Source organism: Onychostruthus taczanowskii, unplaced genomic scaffold (assembly GCF_017590055.1).
Source record: "Onychostruthus taczanowskii isolate IOZ18803 unplaced genomic scaffold, ASM1759005v1 scaffold111, whole genome shotgun sequence".
NCBI lineage: Eukaryota > Metazoa > Chordata > Aves > Passeriformes > Passeridae > Onychostruthus > Onychostruthus taczanowskii.
The window spans coordinates 1,273,559-1,293,198 of record NW_024497741.1 but is presented as its reverse complement, the minus strand read 5'-3'; the positions used below and the strand labels follow the sequence as shown (position 1 = coordinate 1,293,198).

The 19,640-nt window shown below is 34.7% G+C and overlaps 1 protein-coding gene across 4 annotated transcripts in view; it reads right to left on the bottom strand.

Annotated features, from left to right (window-relative positions):
* Window positions 1–19,640, bottom strand: part of TTC13 (tetratricopeptide repeat domain 13) — a 39,530-nt gene that overhangs the window by 15,903 nt on the left and 3,987 nt on the right. For all 4 annotated transcript variants that reach the window (XM_041424014.1, XM_041424024.1, XM_041424030.1 and 1 more), the window contains exons 2-15: window positions 19,540–19,634; window positions 16,724–16,799; window positions 13,907–13,977; window positions 11,576–11,641; window positions 10,023–10,115; window positions 8,853–8,969; window positions 7,926–8,036; window positions 5,481–5,563; window positions 4,218–4,359; window positions 2,829–3,003; window positions 2,249–2,405; window positions 1,855–1,985; window positions 1,347–1,479; window positions 785–877 (exon numbers count right to left, since the gene is read on the bottom strand). In XM_041424014.1, coding sequence (XP_041279948.1) covers window positions 785–877; window positions 1,347–1,479; window positions 1,855–1,985; window positions 2,249–2,405; window positions 2,829–3,003; window positions 4,218–4,359; window positions 5,481–5,563; window positions 7,926–8,036; window positions 8,853–8,969; window positions 10,023–10,115; window positions 11,576–11,641; window positions 13,907–13,977; window positions 16,724–16,799; window positions 19,540–19,634 — 1,543 coding nt within the window. The remainder of the gene's footprint in view (window positions 1–784; window positions 878–1,346; window positions 1,480–1,854; window positions 1,986–2,248; window positions 2,406–2,828; window positions 3,004–4,217; window positions 4,360–5,480; window positions 5,564–7,925; window positions 8,037–8,852; window positions 8,970–10,022; window positions 10,116–11,575; window positions 11,642–13,906; window positions 13,978–16,723; window positions 16,800–19,539; window positions 19,635–19,640) is intronic.

Sequence of the window (19,640 nt, the reverse complement as noted above, 5' to 3'; positions counted from 1 at the left end):
CAAAGAACAAAGAGATAGACATACATAAAAGCAGAATGACAGATCAAAGATTCAGTATTTCCTAGGAGGGGGTGGATTAAGATGAAACCTGACTGCATATTTACTTACACTCTGCTCCTGTGATTGACAGTGATGCTGCCACATCGAGTCTATCTCACTTGTACCACTTCAAGGGAGATAGCACTGTCATGACTACAAATACAGAGTTTTGCAGCATGGGAGAAGATGGAACGTACAACAGTGGTTGAATCTTTTAAATTTTACCTTTATTTGGAAGTGCAACTGTTACCTTTCACAGATGACTTATTCTGTCATTTTTGCTTTACTTTGGCCTGCCTTGGAAACAACTATGAGTACTGTTTTTCCTCTTCACTGTAAATCGGTATTAAAACTAATAGAACAGCATTGTTTCAATACTGATGCCACTGCCTTTGAGAGGCAGCATTCACAAAAATTACAACTATGATGAACTTAATAAAATTTTTACATTTAAGGTTATTTGGGAAATAAAAACAGCATGTGAAAATATGCATATTCTGGATCCTTGTTAGATACTGCTGTAACTCAGTTGTACAGTTGAAATTCAGGAAAAAGAGGAAATGTCGTAAGGGAAAATTGTCCACAAATCCCAAATGTTCCAAAAGAAATCATAAAATAAATATTAAAGTAAAACAATAAGCACATATGCATTCAATGCTGTAAAATACTGTTTCACAAAGAGCTGGTAATTTCTGGTACAACCCCTCAGTGTGTGTGGGAATGCTGTTTGGTAAAACTCTCATACCTGATTAAGTTAATATGATTATTGAAACCTCTGCTAAGGCTCCGGGCAGGCATTTGGTCCAACCAAAGCACAGGCTGGTCAGGGTCAGCTATTCTACAAAGACAAAGGACATCAAGATTGGCACACATTTCAATCCATGTAATATTTCTAATGGAGCTTTCTTCACACACAGAACAACTTTAGGCAAAAACTAGAAAAGAGATTATTGAAAATAACTTTTCCTGAGAAACGGGGCTTTTTCTTATAAAAACCATATGACTCAAACATTTGATGTTTCTGGAGCTGAAACTGGTAGTTTCTATTTGCCTTAGCTGCAATGGTCTCTCATAGATTTGCTTCAACTGGAAAATGCTATTCCAATTTTTTCCCTCCTTTATAGAAGAAGAAAAATGGAGTATTTTCAGAAGTGCACTCCTTGTACCTACCATCCTTTTATCAGAATTTTTCTAGTTACAGAGTGGCAGCAAGTGTCCATTTTCTTGTGCATGACTGCAGCCCTTTGGTTAGCTGGAGCACTCATCATTATGACAACCAATCCAGGCTTGCCCTCTGTGACCATTACCTTCGCCACTTCACAGCAATATCAAACATATCTCTCCACTGCATCAGTCTGGTCTTCCCATTCATCCGAACTTTGGAGTTTGCCCAAGTCCGCTGCACAGCTTGCATTACTTCTAGAGAGGCCAATCCCATTGCTGAGGTGAGGCAGGATGACAGAGGTACCAACAACAGAAACAGAAAACCAATTAGAGCCAAATACTCAGTGTTGCACAGACAGGAAAACTGAAGCGGGAAAGCATTGTATTTACAGGAAAAGAATGGACAACATCAAAAAGTCTGGGAGATCCTGATTTCCAGTGCCCAGCCAGGTCAAGAAAACGCTGACATAATGATTATTTTAAACCTTCTATCTGATTTGAAAGAACAGAGCATAAAATGAAAACTGGTTTTATGTAAATACAGACAGATTAGTTTTGTAAATACAGATAGAAAAGATACAGCATTCCATTATCACACTGGCTAAGCCCGCCCTGTCCCCCCCTCCAATTTACTGAACATTTTCAGTATACCTCTATGTATCCTCTTATTTGGAAGAAATCCCGGTGTCTCATACTGCATCATGGAACCCAGATGATCAGCCACACATATGAGTTCTTGCACATCAGGCTTATAGCTTTCAAAATTCTGAAATAACACATCTCTTACAGAGGAGAAAAACATGCATCAGACACCACTTGGCTATAAAAGTCCTGAAAGCATTTGGCAAACAAATCTGTGTTTTACAAATCTATACCATTTGTGTGAGAAACACTTAAAGGATAAAGAACACTCATTCCTCCTCCAGTCCACTGAACATACATAGTATGTTGCAGTTACATGCAATATCTCAAATTAATTCAGTCTTACTGAATTCAGTGACAGACCACCCCATTTAAAATATGTTTAAAAAAAAAAAATTCTCACTTTATATGTGGCTGTAACCCTGGTTGTTCTTCATAATTTTCTATAAGAAAAGGAAGATTTTTGGCCCAGTGATCCTTGAAATTTCCAGGAAGATCTGTATCAGTATTATACTCTGTAAGAGGGGTATCCAAATGTGCATGCAAATATCTAGAATACTCTGGAGGAAAGAAATACAATTAAATACTGTTTGCATAATCAGTTTATTTATGCCATTACACAAAAACAGTAACCAGGTTATATGCTTGTCAGTTAAACAACTTGACTTAAGTAAGTCATTATTTTTAGATAATATAATCTTTCTATTAGCCAATTTCTAAGATAGAAATAAGTCTTTTTCAACTAACTATCACAACATTCTACGTTTATATAGAAATGTATATCCCATTTTTGGACCTGGCTTTTAACTGTATGAACAATAAGAATCAGTGCACTTTCTTCTTAACATACATGCTCAACAGTGCTCATGAGAATGTACTGGTTTCTCTAAAATGACTATAACTACAAGCAAGCTTGCATTATTTTGGGTCCTTGAAGCATTTAAGAAAATTTAAAAAAAAAAACCTTACCAATTCCAACTTACCTCGGAGGTATTTCACTTTCAGATATTCTGGATTGGCCTTGTGTCCTGGTAAAGGATCATTTAACATAACTTTGGTCTGAGCTTTTATGCCTTCATAAAACTGTCCCATTGCAACATGGCTGAGACCCTTCATGTACTGGCACACTTCATTGTATGGTTCTAGCTGTAGACATCTCTAGGAGATTAAAGGAACAAAACACCCATAAATCAAGAGACAGAAAGAATATCTTCAAATAATCCAACCTGTTTGGCCAGAAGACATGTGAAGAGATTTACTGATTATTAAGATCCACTTCCATCACAATTTTCTCTCAAATGCTAGCAAATGTAAGAAAAAATATTTTCAGCTTTATCAAAGGGGAAAAAACCTGAAAATCCAAACCTTGCCAATGCAAATATGCTTTGGACCCTTTGCTCTAACAATATTAGCTCAATGTTAGCTGGGTGAAATTAGGCAAAATATACTCCTGACAATATTAGAAATTACTTTGGGTTAATTACATAGAAAAATATCTTTTCTGTCATTTCTCCCATTCATCTCTTTAGTACTTCATGTATTAGTACACTTGTATGTTAGTCAGCTATTTACTGTAAATTAAACACACAGCAAATTCCTGTTTATGATTCAGAAATGAATGCTTCAATTCTTCCAGCAATTACATGTCTTTAGAAGAGCATCTCCATCTCAGAAGTTGAAGTATCTTTTCAATCACATCAGTATCTACAAACTGGGTTATAGAAGGTGAATATGTAATAATACACATAAAGTGTTCTCCTTGTGATAAGCACAGACTCATTTGGAAAGGGATCTTATTTCATTCCCTGTTTTAAGAATATGGGCATACAAATAACATCTGCCTTTTTTTTTTTTTCTGTCTCCAAAATAAAGCAGTTATTTAATGCCAGCAGAGATAGGCAAGATTTTGGCAACATGAAAATTTTTGCAAGCACAATGAATCACAACATATGCCGAATTTTTCAGAAGAAAATACTCTAGAAAAATTAGATAAACATTGTAACTTATTTTCAGCTGAAAATTACAGACTAATACATTTTATCTTTCATCCAATATGAAAAAACTTTATGTTTCAAGTCAAAGTATCAGCAAGAACAGAATTACCAGTTTAAAAAGAAAATATTTCAGTTAGTGCTTGGCTTTACAAACACATAAAACAGTTAAAGAAGCCATCTTAGTTTCAGCAAGATTACATTTTTAATTACAAACTTAAGTTTTCTCTTTTAAGACAGACTTAAGAAAAAAATACTTCTAGTTCAAATGCACGCACACTCAGAATGAAAAAGTTTGAAATTTGTTCATTTTATTGCACTTGTTGAATACAAGACCTGGTTAAAACATTTATATTTTGTGTTTACTTAAGGCCTGCTTACCTTAAAACTCTTCAGTGCTTCATCTAAGCTTCCATGATGATAAAGCATCATTCCCTTGAGCTGTAATGTCTGAACATGATTTTGATTCAGCAGTAAAGCCTTCTGGAAGCTCTCTGTAGCAGCATCAAAGTTGCCAAGCTCTCTAGGTGATTCCAGAATGTGGAAAGTGAAAAATACAGAAGGCAACAATAACAAAAAAAATATTTGTTAAAGGCGACTTTAAGGTGTCCAGAGGAGATATCATTGAAGAGAAACACAGTACTAAAGGAAAATCTCTATAAAGAAAGCAGTAATTTTGTAACTATTCTTCTGTGGTAATAACAGAACAGCTGCACAGAGTTTGTTACTCCCAGAAAAATGTACTCTGAAATACAATCCACAAGACCACAAATCTTCACAATCCTCAGCAGACTTTAAAACTGTAAAAACACACCTTTTTGTAAAAAGATATTTCTTCAGAAATGAAAGTAAAAAAAACTTCCACACAAAGCATTCTTAGACAAAATTATCTTTGAGAGGTCTTTTTAACTTTTAAGTACAAACACATTCTTAAAAAATTACCAACTACTTAAATACTGAGTAAGAAGAAAGCATATGGTGTTTGAGAATTGGAACTAACTAAAAATTTATTGACTGGAATTACTCCATGTGCAGGACAGCTGTACATGTAAGCAGACAGTAAAAACAGTCACAGGAAAACTGTCATGAGAAAATGAAAATAGAAATAGTATACAATTTAGTTTATCATAGTTTTTTAATTCAGTAATTCAAACAAGAGCAACTCAAGAAAAACAAACAAGATTTACTAGTTTTAAATACATTTGCAAAAAAGAATTTTTAGCAGAATAGTGATTAACCACAACTCTTTAGTTTTAAAGAAATGCATGAACACCAAAGCCACGACATTTGAAGCAACATTTAATCAGCTGTAGCTCATGTTGTATTAACCCCTTTTATCATTTAAAAATCATTTAGCATACCTAAAACACATCTTACTGAAAACTGCCATTTAGCTAACCATTGAGTCTGTGAGACTCAGAGAGATACCACACACTAAATAAAAAAAAAAAAAAAAAAACAAAGCAAACATAGAAATTATTTATATTGAACATACCCTGACATAGCCCTGTCAGCTACTGGAGCTACCAAGTATCATATTTGGTTCTGCACAACTTTGTAACAAATGTGTAAAACTTAGAGTGCATTTTAAAGAACACAATCAGATGAAAAATTTACTTTAAAACTACTTCTGAATATGAGTACCTGTAGGCTTGTCCCAGACTTTTATACGCATCTATAAAGTCTGCTTTCTGCTTCAGAGCTTCTTTGAAGGATTCAATGGCTTCCTACAGAAAGGGACCAACAGAAAAATTTGTAACTTACTACATTCATTAAACTTCAGCATCCTCAGTAGTTACTAGCTATGGAATTTATGGTTCTATATCAAAAGCTTTGGAAGGAACAAACAAGGCAGGAATTTATCACAAAATCTAGAGTAAAAATTATTACATAATAAATGAAATAACCAAAACATTCTTTACAGTACTGACAGATTTCACTGGAATTCTTTTGTCTAATATGCAATGGGAATGAGAAATTCTTTTAGTATTTTAATAGAGTTCAGAGATGAAATCCCTTCAGAGTTTGCTTTCAAAACACAGCCTTGCTCCCAAAGGCAAAGCAGTCTCCTCTAATAGTCTTCCTTCTTCATTCATAATACACCTCTTAAGTTTTGGAGGCCAAAAGACTCCCTCAAATCTGCATTCTGCCTTTAATTGTCTTATTGCATTCTTTGTTATTTCCTCAGTTGGAAGCATTCTCTTTAGGGATTACAGAGTAAGTGATCATCTTCACACAATAATGTGTACTGTTGCTATTACTGCTATTGCTGTTGTAAGGAATACAATGTAATACAAACAAAAGCTAACAAAATAAGCATGTGGTTAAAGAAATATTCCTCTTCAAAGAATCTGATTAAGAACTCAGCTTTTCAAACTAGATTGGCTAAACAAACTGGAATATTCAATACTAAGATTTAGAATTAAGATGGAATAGTCAATTACTTTATATTACTAAGGAACATCCAAAAAGTCTTCAGTGCAATAAATTAGATGCTGTAAGGAAAGAATTACTGGTATCTTTAGTCAATTTAGAAATTCTTATTTAGAAAAACTATCAAATATATTCTGAGCACTACAATGTGTGCAAAAATACCCATTGAAAAAAAATGTAGGACAATCACCTACAACTATGGATAGGCTCATATCCTATAGATAAGTTTTAAAATCAAGATTATTATTCCCAAAAGCAGTGATTCAAACAAATCTTTTTTCACTTAAAAATGAACACATCCACCCTCAACCCAAACCTTCAATTTTCAGCAAGCCTTATAAAATCTAACAGATGGCATGTTTTTTCCTTTAAAAGGCAGCCTGAATCTGACTGGAAGCTAAGGTGTACCTGGGGATTGTCACTCAGTGACAATCTCTCTGAACATGAATATCAGAGAGGGAAGATGCCTCCGTTGAGAAAAGAAATTGGGGGGAAGGAGTAATGCAGAAATGTGTTGACCTGTGTATCAGAAAGAAGAAAACTTTGCTTCTACTCTGCTAACTGAGACAGCATTTATTTTTGTCAGCTGTATTTTCACCATCACTTTTTGGAGTCTCCGTTGCCTACAACAAAAATCAGAAATCCGGACTATTATTTGCAAGTATCTGTTCTTACTGCAAGAAGATACAGACAATAAAAGCTCAACAAATGTCTGATGTTCTCACAGCACACAGTGAGACTATGGAAAAAATTACCTGCTTGGGTACTAAAAAAGTGAGGAAGTGGACCGCAAAAAAAAAAAAAAAAAAGATATTAAAAAATAGTGCTTGCCAATGAAAGATAGTGGGCTTAAACTGGGTTGCCTCCAGATTCTGCATACAAGCCTTTATGAACCCCAAGCTGTTATGAGAGGTTAAAAAAAAGCTTCTACTGTTGAATTCAGGAATCACACCATTGCATCTTAATTTTTCTATCTGAGGATTTCAGAAAACTTGTCTAATTACTCTCCACTCTGGAAAATGGCAGCAGTACCTCTAAATACTTTACAAACAAGAAACAGGGGCAATATTACTACACCTAAACAGAGAGAAGTTTTGAGTTAAAAAATGGTGAAAATTTAAAAAGGCATGGGATGAACTTGCTTCTGTGCTGATTTTAGAAACTGAAGGAGCAAGTATATTCCCTCAAGTTAGAGATTAGCCTTCCAGAAACAACATAAAATTGAAATAAACATGCATAAATGCAAGGCTCTACCAGCACTTTCCTTTATTACTCCCCAGCTCGTTCAAGTAAGAGTTTAAAATTATTTTCCTCTTCATCCCTCTCCCCTTCCCAAAACTTAGGAAATCTCCATTTCATTTTGAAAGTTTTGAACATAATCATAAATACTAACAGAGGTACTAAACACAAATATCTTTCAAAGCATTATCCTTCAACACATCTGTAATCACTGACCTAATGAGATTCAATGAGATCTGCAGTATTTACATATCATATCATGGAATCTTTTTATTTTGCTTGCACTCTTTTACCTTAAAGATCTTCCTTATCTGAGACAAAACACATATATCAACACCAATGATATTTCTACTATTTTATGGAAATAACTTCAAATAAAGGGTATTGTTCTAGATGAACTATTTAATATAGCTTTACCTTCAGAAGTCCTCTGTGAAAGAAGGTTAAGCCTTTATAAAGCATAGCTATAGGCTGATTTTTGTTCAGTTCCAGTGAGCGCTGAAAATCTTCATGGGCTGTTGCATAATCCTATGATAAAGAAGATTTCAGATGACACAAAAAACACCATACAAATAAAGAGGAATACGTACTTTTATTTCCATAAAAGTAAACTACAGATTTTTATTTAATATATGAAGTCAGTTTCAGAGCTAAGCAGTAATGATTATCAACTACCAATCAGAACATCAAAGAATGCACAATACACTTCCAACTTTTACAGGAAGTGCTGTATAAAACATAGTAAAGTAAATGGAAAAACAGCTGGGGGCAAACAGTGAAATCAGAAGAATCAAGTAGGAAATCAGCTATCTAGTATTCACACAATCTTTGAAGATAAAGCTACTTGTTCTACATTAAAGCTTTAAGAACAAGACACAAAATGGGATGTTAGCATTTTCGTAGGTGTTTTTTGTTTATTGTGAGACGTATTTGTTCTTAAGTATATAGAAGACTTACTGCCTTAGACATAAGTATCTTCCTTTCTAGACTGGTGTTTATCAATACTAATTAAATGCAGCCACGGGTTATAAATCAAGTCAAAGTCTTTATCCACATCCTACTCCTAAAACACAAAAGAACCTGAGGTGTGCATGCAAGGTACTTGTCCTCTGATTCTCAGCATTAAATAGATTTGCAAATGAAATACTTAAGAGAATACTGCTGAACTGTCAGAAAGCCAGCTACAGGAGAACCATGGCTTTTGTTAGTATATTGGTCTGAGATTTTTTAACTAAATAGGAAAGAAGTTCTGGAACAAAAGTAACTACTAGCACAGAAGTCAACAAAATCATGAACAACACCCCAAACAACCAAAGCCAAAGAGAATCCGCAAAATTCACTAACCTCAGATATGAAGTAAAGGGTACCTCTGTGCCTATAGAGCCTTGCTGATGGTTGTAGCTGAATAGCTTTGGTGAGATCTGATAATGCTTCACTGATTCGTCCTAGTGGGGACAATATCTAAGAGTAAGAAAACCAAAACACAGTTTAGAGCAGACAGACTGAATAGATTTGTTTTAGAAATATAAAGATTACTCTTTTCCATGTTCAGCTTTAACAGAGTAATTGCATTGGCTAGAAAATACTGGAATGTTCCACCATAAATTTCAGTAATTATGGCTTTTAAACCCATATGAAAGAGTAAATCTGAAAGAATTTTTCTCAAAACTATCAGTGTAGGTGAACATCCACAGAAACCCTGTATTCCAAATGAAAAACAAGTCAGTCAATGCAAAATACTCAATTTCAAGCCATTTCAACATATTCAAATGAAAATGTAATTAAGTATCCTCCTAAGCCTAATTTGAAAAAAAACATTCCCCCAATGGAAAACAGTCCATTTCCAATTATTCAAATGCCTTTCACATTTTTAGGTCAAGGTTCACAAATGTGCCAAGAGATCACTAAAAACATTAAAACTCTGAATATTATGGCAGCTATCATTATACAGTATGCTGACTTAAATATTTATACTTTTGGTTTGTCTACAAAGCTGCTTCTTAACATCTTAACAATTTCTGTCATTTAGTTAGCAAAACAAAACTTGATTTTTAAAATAAAAAAATATATGTAGGTTGGAATGGTTTTTAAATTACATGCACAAATATACACCCAACACATTTCATTTTTTTTAAATTTGGTATTTTAACAACTAGTATTCACAGTAGATTTACTAAGGTGACAAAAGGTGCAAACAGTAAGGTTCAAGAGATATTTTGATTAATTTTATTTAAAAAACCTTAAACGCAAATGATCTTGTTATATAGTAGGTCAAAAACTGAACACTTAAACATAATATATGCCATTCCATTGGCTAGAGTAACTCTGTATGGTCTATGTCTTATTTGTAAGCTAAATATTACACAAATTACACTGTTTGAGAGAAAATGTGCATATTTTAAAAGAAAGGAGAACAGAACATCAAGCTTTAGCCATTAAATCAGTTAAGATATAACTGGAAACATTGTATAATTGCAACTTCTCCAAAAGACTGAGAAGACAAAAAATGCTCACTTCAGCTCGCTGTTCAAATACTTCAGGATGATCTGGTTCTAGACTAATCACCCTACTGAGCTCAAACAGAGCAAGTTCAGCATTTTTCATATCCTGAAAAGTAGAAAAATAAACAAGGTGAACAACTGTGCATACTTAGACTAATATACTCCCAAGATGAAGGACAACTAGATTGGCTAAGTGCCTGAAAGTGTAACAGTTTGTATTAAAAGCTCTTCATACCTTTGCTAAAAACATCAAGATCCATTATTCTGCAAATAGCTGGAAAAAAAAGCCTGTCTGCTACAAACAACAAAACTAAACTTCGTTTGTACACATCTTTGTCTTGTATCTCTAATTTATTCACATAACTGTGAATAAGTATTAGATTTATAGCTCCAGAGTTACCTTGCTTGGCAGCTAAGCTGGTTCAAGCTCCCACATGAACTCCCAACACACAGGCACACCCACAGCCACCAGTGTTGTCATCAGCACTGTCTGCAATCTAAACCAAGTAGTACTCACAAATGGGGAGACACCTACAGCATCCTGCCTACCCAAAATTTTAAACTGTCCTCAATGAAGTAGTGACTTCATTAGAAAAAAATCAAAGTAATTATATAGCATGTTCTGTATTAGAATTCATTATTTTCTCCTTCTTTCTCAAAGCAATTTTGTGCTTAATATCTTTGTGTCTTGAAGGTGTCACACAAAACTTTTACGAAGTGAAGCTGCATCAACACCTAGCTAAACTGAGAAAACAAACTCATGCTGATGTTAAAAACAAGCAAATATTAGGGACTTCAAGCTCTTGTCAGCACCTCTAGATTTAAATCTAGAATTAAACATTCTGTACAAAAAAAAAAAAAATCAAGGAGTTGTTATTTATTCTTCTAGAACTCTAGGAAACATTCAATCATGACTCAACTGGCCACAAATTCCTACAAGGACCACAGTCTACTCATAAATTTCTTTCTGCTCAAGAAATTATTTCAGCAGTAAGTATTGCAAGCAATTTAACTTTGATTTTTTTAAACAAATTCAAAGTGGCATACTTATCAAGAGGCATAAGCAATCAAAAAGCAATGTGAAATCCAGTGTATTGGAAGAGCTGACAATGTTCCCAGGCTGCAAAAGACTTCTTCATTTCCAAATACAGCTGAGATATGAAGATGAATTCAGTGGGACATCATAAACCTGCCTCTCAGAGGCAAGACACTGCCTGTCATGTTAATAGGCAACTCTTTCAAGAAGCAGTGGCTCACAGCCTTACTATCAACCACTCACAACAGTGCCTAATCTTCTCCTTTGGCACACTTATGTTGTGCAGCTTTACTTCCACAGTCTCACAAAGCAAATGTACCCATGCCTTGGGCAGTATGATCTGCTAGATCCCTCTGTGTCATACAATGCACCAGCCAAGGGACAGACTCCTCATGGAAGTGGAACAGCACAAAGACTTTGGGGCATACTTAACACATTCTAACCAGTCTAGTTACTCCTGTTACAGGCTTTCTTATAGTTCAGACTCAAATAATTCAGTTGGGTATTAATTTAAAAAATTATCTACTCACATGCAGTCCTTTTTTTCCGTATGCTATCCCTCGTCCATAAATTGCACTAACCAGCTCTGGTTCTTCCTGTTAAGCAAATAACATATTAATTTGTGGTGTAGGTTTTTTGGCTTCTTCAATATGTATTTAATTTTAGCTGATCTAAAGTAGTAAGCAATGAACAATCACAGCTGCCAGGCAAAGAAATTTATTGTATTACAGTCCATACGTTCATATGCTCACAACTACTAATCCAATTTAATGGAATTGTTCTGGAGTATTTGTCTGATAAAAAAGCCAAACAGAGAGCAGCTATCCGGCCAGTGGCCACCTACAAGAAGCTATTACCCTGTGTACATTAGAATAGATTAGCATACACAGTATTCACTAGAATACTCTGTTACCCAATCCATTAGTTGTAACTTTACTGGTAATTATATAACTTCTTCTGTCGTATGCCACTGAACTGATAAGAAACATGCAATTGGCCACTCAAAGCTTATCTTGCATGCAATTTAAATTCAAGATTTAAAATGTGGGAGCAAGATATTGTGACATCCTGATGAAATTTATGTTCAGACATCAACTAAAACCAGAGGTATTCTACCAAAATACTTCTGTAAAATTCAAACCAACTTTCCTTGAGTTAGATTTAATTTTGTAACCTTCCTACTTGGGCACTTAGGGAGGATGCACCCCACACAGTAAATCTACTTCTTGTTTGATGTCATTTACTCCAACCACAGTTTCCCATACAAATTTCAAGAACTACACAGCAAAACTGTTTTGTCAACACAACAACGCCTATACAGTCAAGTTTCCCTGAAAACCAGTCAGGAATCATCATCTTCACACCTGCAAGGAACACAGCTGTACTACAAAAGTTTGTAGCACAGGCCCGGTCTTCTTTAATTGTGACGTCTGCCAAGAAACAAACTGTTTCCCAAGAAACAAACTCTGCCATGGACAAAACAACAAAATACGTGGCAAATCACTGCTGGCAGCTTGCCAGACTTGAGCTGATTTCAAATTTATACTTGGCTACGTCAACAGTAGGCAGCTTCCTACTCTTAATACCATGGCTAAGCAAGGCTGTTTTATTTAGTTAAATGTTTTAATGCTCACTTTATATGTATTTAAAATTGCCTTGTGGAAAACTGAATGAACAATCATGATTGCTTTACAGCCTTTCAGGCATACCATCAACATTATATTAAAGCATACTTTAAACTGAGATGTGGGCACTGCAGAAATACTCTCTCACATAAATGCTTCTCCCAGTATCTTTCTACAGTTGGGGTATCTTGCTTATCTGCCATATTAAGTTTCCTTCTGAATAACAGCAGGAAACAATATGTAAATCCAGTGGTTTTGAAAACAGGATTTCTCATTAGGGTAAAAAAAAAAATCCTCACATTAAAACAAATCAAAGACAGATATCATTAAAAACCTATATCAACCCAATAAAAATAAAAGCACACAAAAACCCCGAACATTCTTGTCCTCAGATAAATTCCCTGGAATAATTCCACTAAATTGCCACACTTTCACTCAATTTAAGAACAAGCCATATGACACTTAAAAAATACATGCTATTATTTGCAGTATTGCTTTCAGCTTGCTTGCATTTGTGTACTATAAACAGTTTAAATGAAAAAGTATGTCCATGCTTCTGGATGTTCCAGGTTTTTAGCGATAAAAATGCACTATTTTTAAATCATCTTTAGTTGAAGCTTATAAATTGTTGGGACTGATTTTGTTTTAAATGTGCCTACCTCCTACTTAACTGCAGAAGATTCTGAATTCTTGATTTTGGTCAGGAAAAACACCCATGATATTAGTTATGTTTTATTTATATATTAAACTAATCAAATTCTTACCGTTAAAAAAGGATAAAGGCAGCATACAAAATCATTTATCATTGTGAAAGCAATGTGTTACTTGCCAGTAGCAATAAATTATCTCTGTCTGGGCTTTTTTTCTCACATTACTGGTAACATGCTGTCACCCAAAAAAGTCTACTTTAAAATATCTCATCCTATACAACAAGCAGACAATCTAAGAAACTTCAGCTCTGCAGAGGTCAGGCCTCTGAAAACATGTGCTTTTTTGGTCAAAGTGCCATAAAACTTTATGCCTACAGATGAGAAAAATACTCACCAAATAACCAAGATACTGATCACCCAGTTCTAACAGTATGCTTATGTTTGGATGGAAAAGAAAATGAACAAACAGTAGAATAATTACTCTCATGTAAAAAATCCTTAATTTAATATTTGTTTTATTAAAAGCCATATGTGGCAATGGATATTTTCATTAAGTTATTTTTTGGGGTCCAAGCAGAAAACTTACCTGCAGCATTGTTGAAAAATGTCGTATAGCTTCATCATACAAGCCGTTGCCAATCAACACGTACGCAATTGCTAACAAAACATTAAAAATGTAAATAAACATAAAAAATCTGACTTTTTAAAAATATTAATACTACCAAATTGTAAAATGTTTAAGTTTCTACATCGCAGTGAAGATGAAAATTCTCAGAGGATTCCTGAATGGCCAACAAAATGACATGACTTCCTTCAGCCATTACCTAGCATTCATTAATTACTCAATTCACACTGTCCTCTTCAGAGCTGTTTTGGGGTTTTGTGATCTGTTTATGGATTTTTTCTCTCTTTTTTACAAGTTATTCAGGAAAGGGCCCGCCCATGTTTGCTTCTCAAATACTTAAGATCAGAAAACGTACTATGATCCCAATACAATAGCCCTGGATGCTTTCTCAATTAGAAGTGCCACCTGGCTGTCACTAACTTTTTTTGACAATTTGATTAGGGAACTTCTACTTGTTTGTACACATATTGCTAAACTTTCTCAACTAAACTGATTTCAGTATTAACTGAAAAATAACTGCGTCTTTGCCTATGTTATAATCATGAAAAGCCTTCAAGTTCTTGCACATGCCCCCATTTTGAAGTAGAAGCCAAGCGTTTGAAAATGAAACAGACCATTAGAAATATGTTAATGTAATCTCCACAAGACACAAAAATACAGTGAAATCACAAGACTGGAAAGCTGTAGTTTTACTTTCATGACTGAAGTTCAGTTCTGACAGCTGAATACCTCAAGATTGTTTCATTTTGCATTTTTTAATCTCTCACAATTCTTGACTCTGAACTAAGCTCCATCTACACTGCCAACAAAACCCAGTACCTTGAAGAACACAGCTATGAAAATTAGAGAAAACTTTTCCCCGGGCAGTTTGTTCAAACAGTTGGCAGTGGAACTACGAGCAGATTTCACCTTTCCCCACTGACAATGAATTTAGCAACAGAAGAGGCACCTCTTAGCTTAATTATTTATTCAAACATGAGAAGAGACAAGTAAGTCAGTTAAAGCAAAGGCATTATTAATAGGACACAGACACTTCTCTTTCAGGTAGGCAGAGCCACATTGCTTTGGCAGTGCTGCTAAGAACAGTTCATTAAAAAAGGAAAACGGTTACATGAAAAAGAAATAAGAAGTGTATTTAATCCAGAGCTTGTCTCATACTCAGAGCACTTCTATTATGAAAAAGGAAATATTTCTGTGCAATATAAGCTTTCTCCTCAATAAATAAAAAGCTTCACTTGTCACAAATAGATAGTATTACCAAAAAAGGGAAAAAAATGGGCAGGGGGAAGGATAGGATGAAGAGCTCTTGAATTTTCCTCATTTCATTCCTCTTCAAGACTATACAGTTATTAGTATCATCTTTAGGGTTCCAATCCCAGAACACAGAAGAAGTGGAACATAAAATAAAGTCAACTCAACCATTCCAGTGTTAAGAAAAAATGTGGAGGACGCAAGATAACCAAGACACATATTTTCACTCAGTTGTCTTACTGATAACAACTGTATTTAGTTTCTACAAGACACTTGGCAAAATGCCAAACTGAACTGTGAACTGCCTATAAAACTCTGACAAGTGGCTGACAACTAGTACCTGATATAGCAACAGCTTCTTTTTAAAGAGTATCTTTTTGATTTTTTAATCTTCAATATTACAAAACTGCAAGTACTTCATTATTAAAAAATCTAATGGTTAACAGTGGTCCATTACCCAAAGTATTTCAGTCCCAACATTCCTTCAGAAGGCCCCATACATTCTGTGGTACTTCTCCTCAGAACAGTTAAAAAGCAACATGCACAAAAAAGAAGGATCAAAACAGGCTCCTCACACCACAACATCCTTGGACTAAAGTGGGTAGATAGGTGCCAGCCTACATGCCAAACACGAGGAAAGAGATCTCCTAGCATAGTATTCCAAGTGTACAGAACAGATACTAGAAGTATCAGATATTTTCATCTGAATAGAAGTTTTGGCATTCTTTGCAGGATCCTATGAACATAGGTAAGTAGTCTAGGACTATAAAAAAAGATTAAGCCCCCAAATTTTCCTGGATAAATTCATGAAGGTATAAGCTATGTCAAAAAAACCCTTCTTAAATATTTTAAGTTCATTAGAAGGGATTAAAATCTCTCTTTGCTCTTATACAAAAGATGTCTGCTGCCTTCCTTGATATACATCCTCAAAAATCCCTTTCCTGCCTTGTAATACTTCTATTTGAAGAAGCAGTGCGACTCCATTTTTGAGTCCCTTGAGGAAAGTATTTCCTGCTCATTTATTTGAAATGCCCCCATTTTTTTGTGCTGAGTGTGCTTTGAAAAAACTTCAAGCAGCAGACTAGGACATAATTCAGAAAGTCTTCCTGCTGCGTTTTAAGTTTGGATGGAAGGAGTGTGGAGACAGGAAACAGATCCAAGACCCATGCTTCATAGAAAGCATATTGCATTGGTAACATTTTCTGGATGTTTGAACAGTTTTAGTCATCAATAACCACAGAAAAATGGAAACAGAAAGTAGCTAAATGTATTAAAAAGGACTTAATCTGCTTAAGCAGACATGGTGAAGAATTCTAGTGAAGAAAGCAGGAAAGATTTTTAGCAACAGAGAGAAGTACTTGCTTTATACGATCAGAGAAAACCTGCTGTATTTCCAGATTTATTAAGATCAATTTGAGGTTAATACATTACTTCAATCATCAATTTTGAAAACACTTAGCACTAATAATTAGCACATCATTCACCTACATAAACCTTATATAAACCTGTTTATATAAAACATCTTACCTAATTCTTCATTTGTGTTGTCATTATCAGTGGCAAATGGAAATCGTTTTTGCTCTGCAAGCAACTTCGCTTGACTCTGTAAAACATCATATTTTTAAGTGCTCAGCAAACAACAACCCAGAATTTAACAGAAAATCCATGTCTTAAATCCTTAAGAGAATGCCTTAAAACACAAAGTTAAAACTAATGTGATTTCACTAAGGTAACTGTAACCAAGTTCATTCCTAGTCTTCCACAGGGAAAAAAGCTTCTCTTCACTCAGATACTGCTGTTTTCCACTCTAATACAAGGGTAACCAAACCTCAGAAAGAACATTGTCAGCATTTTACCAGGGACTGATGTTTCTGTATTGCAATTGCTTAAGGTGAAGTTTTCAGGCCTTTTTAAGACACCTTACTTCATATGAAATTTATACTGTTTACCGTGTAATTATTCCTTTGTCTCCTGCAAGGGAAGAGTACTGCAGAAGAGTAAAACACTGAAAATAAAAACTGAAAAGAGCATCACTCCATCAATATCGAAAATTTAAACTCCACAATGCTACACAAAACAGCCTGTCCTTTCAACAATGACATTCTATCAGTTCTACACTTTGTTCAAATTGTAGCCTTATCTAGGATGTCTGTTCCCTAAATAATGCACCTATAAAAACCAATACTGTCAAAGACAAGCCTCTCAGAAATGCAGAAATATTCAGCTCTGTTTACTTCCACAAGTACTTTTCATAGACAGCTGTAAGCCTACCAGAGTAGTTTATGTTAGAAAAATACAAAATGTCCATTTAAATCAATAGGTCTTTCAAACTGTTTCAGGAAACAAGAAGGGTGAAAAATAACATCTCTCTCCATTCAATTATCTTCTTTCAATTCAACTAAACAGCTGATTTCCACTACTGTCCTCCTTTAAGGTTGTTTTGCACATACAATCAAAAGTAGTCATATTAATTGTGTCCGTGACACAGACATTTCATTTATTTAAAAAGTGCAAAAGTTAAATGGTCAAATTCCATTGCACAGTTTTTGTCCTGTGTGTCTAATGATGAGAACATTTGGTCTCCTCTAAGAACTTGAGTATTTTGGAAAGCATGAATGATCACCAAATGGATTTTACAAACTTTTTATTTTTTACTGCAATTAAAGGTGATGTATGAGCTCTACATTACACTATAACACTGAAAATTGTTACTCTGCCTATATCTGCACCTGTACAGCAACAGTGTAGCAGTTATTTCCCTGATAGAGAAAAGCCATTAATAAAACAGCACAAAAATGAGCAGGGTTCAACAGATATAACAACAAGAAAACTAAATGTACATTGCAATCCATATGCATTTACAAACACAACATTTTCATATCACCTTCATGTAGTATTCAGAAAATGACCTTTAACACTTAACTCTGCAAAACATTATTCTTCTGTAGTTGTCATAATATTAGGAAAAACAGCCCAACATTTTTACTGAAGGACAATCTCTTCATTGATGGATTTACAAAAACAGATCTACACATCTTTGTCTGCAGACAAAGATAAGATATAGCTAGATTTCACACTGGTATTGGAAAAGAAGCCCCAGGCAGAAGGATCTCACAACACATTAGAATAATTTTCTATGGATTACTGAGCTGCATGTGACAGCAAGAGAGTACCACTATCTCATCTGTTTTGTCATTGCAGAGGAAGAGAACTGTTGGGGTGGCCAAGAAAGTGGTTTCACATTTCCACAACAAACTATGAACTCAGGTACAGGTTAAACATCCTGTAACTCTACACACAAAAAAAACGTCAGTCACTCTGCCTTCAAGAAACAGGAGAATTTTCATCATAGCATCATATCCCAACAGGTTTAATTCTTGCTGTCTTTAAAACAACTGTTTTGGTTTTTTTCAACAGGGAAATTTCTTTCTATCAAATACACATTTCACTGTGTTAGAAAGAATTGCTGGTACTGTTGGACTAGTCTAGAAAGATCTTCTGACCAATATATGGTGAAGTCTAAGGAGAATATTCAAGTTAAACAATTGGCTTATTGTATTTGCAGTATAGTTGTTTTAATTCCAAGTGCCTCCTTTGGAGAAGTTGCTTCTAGTTAAAATATTGCTTACACATTTCCTCAGCCAATAATTTCTAAAAATTTGCCAAAGCTACTTTGTTTATTCACATGGAAGTAATTTGAAGATTTTCCACACCTGTACTCTACTGGATTGAAGGCAACATCAAACCTCTGTTCTCAAAAGGCTAAGAGTAGTGTTGCAAGAAAACCCAAATTCCAAAATAATTCTCTTGAGGTCTCTCTATCAAAAAATACTCTTCTTTTGTTAGAATATTCTTCACATGCCAGGTCAGTATCACATTTAGTAAAACACAGTCTGAAGCCTCTCACTCTCATCTTTGCACAATGTTACTTCTGTAGAGGCTAGAAGTCATTACTCTTACATGTGTTTTGTAGGAAACCTCAAGAAGCTAATCTGGGTAGAAACTAATGCACCTCCCCCTTTTTCAGGCATAGCCTCTGTACCCCAAAACCAAAAAATTAATTGGTTGATTAATTGAGGTGAAGGTTAGCTCTCAGTGACAACATCTGCTTCAATTAGTTGACAGCCCTAAAGACTCATGACAGATTACTACAAAGTAATACTTTTATGAGCAACTTGAGTTTATTCATACTTAAGTTTTTTGGGCAGCTATGCCTACTGATTAATAGATCTATTTGCAATTATTTCCCTGAACTTCATTCTAACTGGCTATGCAGCTGAAGTGATCTGCAACTTCAACAATCTAGTAAAATTACTTTGTACGTTATATTCTTGATAACATACCAGAATTTTTTCTGTATTCAAGGACAGTATAGATTCACAAGACGATGATCCTCCTATGTCACAATCCGATTCATGGAAGTGCAAAAATGATGAATCTGAGA